General features: G+C 32.1%; 1 protein-coding gene across 2 annotated transcripts; it reads left to right on the top strand.

Moving 5' to 3' along the window:
• The first annotated feature begins 2,130 nt into the window (after window positions 1-2,130).
• On the top strand, window positions 2,131-7,088 carry LOC140665945 (U-scoloptoxin(01)-Cw1a). Of its 2 annotated transcripts, none has more exons than XM_072892559.1 (6): window positions 2,131-2,226; window positions 3,349-3,755; window positions 4,000-4,071; window positions 6,161-6,283; window positions 6,640-6,741; window positions 6,845-7,088. In XM_072892559.1, exons 3-6 carry the CDS (start codon window positions 4,000-4,002, stop codon window positions 6,920-6,922), a joined length of 375 nt encoding a protein of 124 aa, XP_072748660.1. In that variant the 5' UTR covers window positions 2,131-2,226; window positions 3,349-3,755; the 3' UTR covers window positions 6,923-7,088. The 2 variants fall into 2 exon arrangements, with proteins under 2 accessions (XP_072748660.1, XP_072748661.1); XM_072892560.1 differs by having other exon boundaries at window positions 2,152-2,226; window positions 3,422-3,755.
• Window positions 7,089-7,373: the final 285 nt, after the last annotated feature.

Genomic DNA, 7,373 nt, shown 5'->3' on the forward strand with positions numbered 1-7,373 from the left:
CTTTAAACTAATCAAACCTAATTTGAAAATTTTAACAAATTGCTAATAAAATTTTGCTAATATGATTATGTTTCAACAAAGATCGAAATAACGCTTTCTGTATGTCATATGTGTGTGAATTTTATCTTTATTGCAGCATTTTATTTTGCGCTAAATTCTTACGAATAGGTCGTCGAGTTCTCAGTGCAAATTCAGATCGAGAACATTTTCCGATGTAAAAGACGCGCTAATGACGGGTTATTTAATGAGAATAAAAGAGACATTCTCTGGCGAACGATGTGTCGGTATTCTTTCAAAGTTGCTTCGTTCGCGCGCGGTAAATCGCAAAAATAATAATCAGACCTTCCCACGGTTGCTGCGTATATTTTGCAATCGCTCCAATATGTGTAATTAACACAACCAGACAGATAATTTAATTAAGAACAACATTTTGCACTCGCGCTCCGCATCCGCACGCAAAGCGCGCCGCAATATGATCCGTGCGAAATCGGCCGTAAGGAGAGAGGGATGCGTGCTCCAACCGCTTGTTTCCTGTTGTTCTTGAAATATGTACCACATTGACGCAATGTTTTAATAATATAATCGACAAAGCATAACGCACGCAATTTAAAAATTTTCTATATGGCATAAAAAATGCATTATTAAGATCTACTATTTATAATCTATTCTGTGAGAGGAAAAGTTTCCGCGTTAAATTAAATTTATAATTTTATTTGTATATAATAATTTTATATAAGTTTTATATATACAATTTTTATAATGTATAATTTTATATATTTACAATATTTTTCATAATATATAATTAACCCTTAAACTGAACACGTGGGTCTTTCGTGTCCGTGTCATTTTTAACCATTGTTTTAAAAAAATATTAATAAAATCTCGAGAAAACTTATCCAAAAAAAGTTTGTGTCGAAAGGGACTTATAACTGAAAAGACAATTTAAACAGTTCATTCAGTGCAAAGTGCTGGCGAATCTAAATCTGAAGCGGACACAAATGACTCACGTATTTGCTTTATGTATATTAAATAAGAAAGGATTAATAAGTAAATTTTTTGTTTTAAATATTGTTTTTGTGCTGTTAATCGTTTTTTATAAAAATAAGTTATAAATTTACAATGATAATCTCCCTAAAAAGGAAATAAATTGCTTTAATTTCTATTGTGTTCGAGCAACAAACAGGGATTGTATGTATTAATCAATTTTTATAATGTTGATTGTAATATAAATTACATTTTGTTTTCGCTTTTCTTGCAAATAAATTATCTTTTAGGAAGGTTAAAAAAAATTTTTCCTCAGAAAAAACACATTTTTTTATATCTGAAAATTACCCATTTTTGATCAATCAAATAATTATATTTTTTTAAAGCCGTGTATATGTAGTATTTTTTCTTTTTTCGTAAACTTTGAACTTTGAACTAAAAATTCCTGAAAGCCTTTTTGTTTAAAATTATTTTTTGAAATTTTTATTAATTTTTATATAAAACATCTATGTTTCCAAATCTTAATTTAACAAGTAACAAAAATATAGTATTTAAAAATATTTTTTCTTTAACTCTACTATATAAACTTTTAGTTTAAACTTAAAAAAAGATGTGTAAATTTTTTTAGAATTTTGTAAGTAATTTTAGAGTACAAAAATTAACTCGGACTCCAGTTACTAACACGTTCAGGATTACGGTGCCAAAAAAAGCGTGTTCAATTTGAGGGTCAATAATAATCAATAAATCTAAAATAAAATAATTATTAAAAAGATTAATTAAAACTTAAAACTTTATTTTTTTTTGCTTGAAGGAAAAAATATAAGTTGTTTAGTTCAATTCACGATATGTGAGTCATTGATGACTGGGTGTCTAGTTGCCTCAAATTTGCATGTCAATCTGGAAAAGCTTGCAGGCGTCCATTATATACATCGTTAATTAGCATGAAACGTGTTTCGAAAATTAAGGGTTTCGGAACGGAAGATGCCGATGCGCTCGCGCAGCAGAATGCAAATGAACGACTCCGGCCTCGCGCAAGATGCGACTCGCGGTTCTTAATTCCGCGATGTATCTCAAGGTCGCATCTTTCGTGCACTCGTGAAGACATTTTCGTGTGAAATTCAGACGTCAAACTTATAGTAAATGTCATCGTTGTCTCACAGGTAAGAAATGAGAGACGGCATTCATCCCCTCAAAGAAGAACTTTAGAAGTTACAACTTTAGAAATTTTGTTGGATTTCCTTTGTAAGTACCACGCAATTATGATATCGCGATAGATCACGTAAATTCGCGCACACTGTGACGTCCATCTGTGGTTATTAAAGGATCATTAGAGGACCGCGTTAGCGAGAGCACAATAAAACGCGTATAATTATCGCTCATTGTGATTCAGGGTGAAAGCGTTAGCTGCCAAAATAAGAATCGTAGAATCGTATGTCACATCACGCTATTGTGCGATCGCGAGAATTTCAAAGGGCGATAAAAGGCAGAACAACGTAGATTCAGATTCGTTGAAGCGCGATATGACGAATAACTATGAATGTTGAGCGACAGCGAAACCTTGGATCTATTGCATGATAAGAACCAATCATTTCAGAGTCCGCCCTGTTGACGAGCATTTCCGTTTTATGGAAAAATCTAAAATCGAAAAAAAGAAAAAAAAGTCATATCTGATCGAAAAAACCGACGCGGTGATCTCAACCCCTCCAGCGCGGATGCACAAAACAGTAATTAACGATACGATCGTGCAACCTAAGAATATTCGATTGCTTATGTAACAAACTGATACGTCAATCATGCTTCAGCGAAGTGGAAAAGCGTTGAATTCTAATGTTATATTACAAGGATAAAAATTTGTACCTAACATAAAAGTTTTCGCTACTTTTTTTATGTTTCAATTTAAAATCTATATTATAATTCCACTAAAAATACATCGTTGCTTTCTCATCAGTTAATGAATAAAATTATAAATTTTTTAAGACGATTTTAATCCGTGATTTTATCTCTGATGTGAACTATATTTATAACAGCACATTTTTTTTTAGTTGCTTGCAATTCAAAACACTAGTCTCTTTCTCTCGTAATTATTCTCTCGTATTACACACATAACTCTCAAGAAAAAGTAGCTAATTTATTGAACGTATCTTGATCATATGAAACATATACCGAATTCATTTAAATTCCATTGATTAATTATGATAATCATCTCTCTCTTTCTCACTAACAATAAGTATGGACAAAACTTTAACAAAATTATATGTAAAAATTTCAAATGCGTGAAAAATGAGAATAATCATATACTCGCTTAAACTTTCTTCTATTCCGATAGAGAGAATAAAAAGAGCAAATGCATTACAATGTTTCAAGTACAATGGTTACGAATATTTTCACGGGTGTTAGACGATGATTGCGTAAGAGCAGAATCTCTACTGCATCATAGGGGAACATCCCTGCTCCTTCCACCGCTCTGGGATCTTCTCTTTCTCCGTTCGTCTGATGTGGGAGCCCCAAGAAAGAGAGACTCTCAAGAATCCCCCCTTTTTCTCAGTTGATGTCTAAAGCCATATATATACCACCACCTCGTAGACCAATCCTTTGAGAAAGATACTTTGGAAGTAACGTCGCCTTGCAAACCTATAAAGCACTTCGGATAAATCATCATCACATTCGTAAGTGCAGTGCACGGAAAACTGAAAAGACAGGGAACACGAAAAGATAAATGATCACCACGCAGCACGATACTGCGGATTAAGGGGACCAGCTTTTTCGAAAAGGTAGGCACATGTGTGACTGTAATTCTCTATTTCACCCTTCATCTCCCGTTAATTTTTTATTATTTTTTGTCTCCAAAAAATTTTCCACTAAAGTGCTTTTGAAATTATGTGACATGAGAGAAATTGATAAAATAAATATACTGACAATAAGTATTTAAATTTCTCTCACACATATAAAACAGAAAAGCTTCTGATTTTTATTCTTGTTAATTATTGAGTAATCGAAGGTTTCGCATTTTTTTAGATGATTTCGAGATATCAAGTACTCTGCGCTCTTTTGCTTTTTGGCGCGGTTTTAATCTATCAAACTATGGCGGTAAGTTAAAATTTTTGTATTAATTTTTTTCGATCTTTTTTCCGCAACACAAATCATCCCCTTCAAAACTCATAAATATTAATACCGCAGCTACCAAAAAAATTCTTCTTATGAAGCCATAAAAGATTATATCTTCAAACAATTGCTCAATATGTATGACAATTGGGGTGGGAAGGTATTTCGAAAATATTCTACTTTTACAAAACTAGCATGGTGGATTAAAGCACCAAATTATTATTTTCATCGCAGCTTCCCACGATGTATCGCGTAACAATAACAAGTGAGTGAACCTATCTGCACGCATCATCTTTTTCCAGGTGGTAACATTAAGTAATTCATTAATTAACCTATGTTACACGGACGTGCTTTCTCGTTGGCATACGAAATGCATCGTTAGGCGAAATCATTCAAAATTATTCTAACTCGTGAATACTTTTATCATTTTAAGATTCTACATAAACACCGATCTTTCGACATCAGGATCATATATTAGTAAAAAAAAATTTATCGTATCAACTTTTTCTTTTCAACATCAGGAATAATTTTCAACAACAAAGTTTATATATATTTTTTATAAAATATTAAAATGTAAAATATCGTATCTCTCTATATTAATAAATTTGAATAAAAAATAACGTACAAATATCCGGATTCGACGTACCCAATCTTGCAATTAGAAGACATATTTCACCGGAAATGACAACCGTGGAACCGATGAAAATCGGGATAGAAAATAATAAGCCGAGAAATAAAATGCAGCTTCAATGCCGCGAGGCCAACAAACGGAAAGATAAGATACTTAATTAATTTTAGCTCGCAGTATCCTGCTTCCTCGCGACTAATGCATCTTTCACCACATCTTTATATAACACAATAAAATAATTCAATTATTTATTTATAAAAGTAAAATTTAATATATAATATTTAAGGAGAGCATATTTTTATATTATCACATATTTATCATCAAAACGCGTATAATTAAATCCTACTACATTCATGCGATATTTTTTTCATCGAGCTTATGTCATGTTTTAACAGTAAAAGCACAATATAACGAAAATGGATCTGTCTTCTTACCAACCGTTAGAATTACCTGTTAGATTGGACGCGGATAGAAAGAGGGGAATACGGATCATATACCTGCATACATACACGTGAAATCGTAAACAAGAGATCGTATACAAAGCCACAGAGATGCGCATCCGCTTGGAAGGAACAATGTAACCTGACTTCCGGTCAGACATTGGCACGTGCACGCACTGAAGGGTCTCGAGCCGGCGCGTCGTGTGTTGCAACCGCCTTTTTATTCCTTCTCGTTTGACTGATGGTCAATTGCGAAAAAGATACTATATCGCGCCCTCCTTCTACATTTAAAATAAAACACAGAAAAGAATTGCTTTTTAATTAATGTCATTTGATAATGTTTATTAATTATAGATACTGATTTCAGACAAAAGATTATATTTTTAATGATAATATTGGTTCCAAAAGTGTAAACATAGTGTTATCAAAATTTATATAATTTAGATTGTAAAATCAAATAGAACCGTATATATAATATATGTAAAATTCAATAATCGAAAAATATATATTTTTATGTGCTCGCTACGTGTGTAATTGCAAGCTAATAATATATTAATAATAGACTAATTGATTTTACGTGAAACAGATTATATGAAATTTATCGACACATACACAAATTTTAATGGCCTCAACGTGCGTGCTCGCGTTAAAGAAAGAGGAAGTGCAATTTATGGCGTGTATCCTCATTCGTGCCACATTCCATTGTCGAGATGATACGTGTTGAAATGTATTGTTATTTGTTTCAACGGAACAATAACGACGGCTACGTGATTGTGCTTCTCCTTGTTTCACTATTTTTCGCTAATTGTTTCGATGCAACCATCAAGATTTGCAATGTAAATTAGTACGCAAATACAATCCACGGTAATGATGTAATTGCTGCGCAACAGAATAAAATTATAGCAACAAATGTTTTAATTCTCTGGAAAAATAATTTTCAAACGAATAAATAGTAATATAAAAATCATGGTTATCTATGACACGCTTAATCATTGGTGCATTACAGCAAGTGGACGGTTATACACCTGGCGTGGACTATCCAATTTACAACTCGGTGCCGTTCGGACTCGCGTTTACCTGTGGAGGAAAGTTACCTGGATATTATGCCGATCCCGAAGCCAGATGTCAGGTGTGTCCATATGGTTACCGAACATAGTCTCATTTAAATAATCGAGATTATTTAAATGAGACTATACGCACACGTGCGTACTATTATATTACAACCTGCTGAGCTTATTAATAACTATAAGAACGAGCTCAATATAACAGATTATTCTTAAAACAAATAATTTTCAAGCTACTCTGAAAATTTAAATACAAAATATTAATTGTAAATTGTTTTAAAAGATATAAGATTTATATAATTTTCTTTTACTCGCAAATTTAAAATATGAAAAGAATATTTAGAGAAAAGTTGGAGAAAATTTGTAAAATTTGTTGTCATCTAATAATGAGATAAAAAAAATAATTGGTATTTCGTTATAGGTGTGGCATTGGTGCTTGCCAAATGGACGTCAATTTAGCTTCCTCTGCCCAAATGGTACAGTTTTTAGTCAAACGACTCGCGTTTGTGACTGGTGGTTCAAGGTATACGCGTATATAAAATATTTGATATAGATACTGCTCTTAGAGATAATTAGTTTTAATTGATTTTAATGCTCCTCTTAATTATATATATTGGATACTGCAGGTTGATTGCAACGATTCACCGAGACTTTACGGCAACAACGACGAGCTCTATAGAGATGTGAATGGAAACAAGATTTAACAACTCCTATACTATAATTAATAGTTATATATATATATATATATATATATACATATATAAAATTGTGTACATTAATAAACTCTTTTATACATATTTTTTTCGCGAACGCAACGCTATCCGAAATACTATTTGTATTCTACAAAGTATGTGAAGCACGTAGTACTGAATTCCTAGCTTGCCGATGCAGGAAAGTAACAAGGATGTCTGCTTTATTTATCGCTGTTAAATAAAATAGAATTTGCTCGAAAACGATTAGAAATTTTCTACAGTTATATAAATCGAATGCTAATGTTTTCACGAAACATCGTTTTATTTTTAGAAACATATGTTTCTGCTTCCTAGCTACATGCTATATGAAACTTCAACAAACTTCAACAGTTAATCTCATATACTATACTATACTTAAGTATATAAAGAAATCATAAAATAAATAACACAATTTCTGTTTTAA

The sequence above is a fragment of the Anoplolepis gracilipes genome, chromosome 5 (assembly GCF_047496725.1).
Source record: "Anoplolepis gracilipes chromosome 5, ASM4749672v1, whole genome shotgun sequence".
NCBI classification, from domain to species: domain Eukaryota; kingdom Metazoa; phylum Arthropoda; class Insecta; order Hymenoptera; family Formicidae; genus Anoplolepis; species Anoplolepis gracilipes.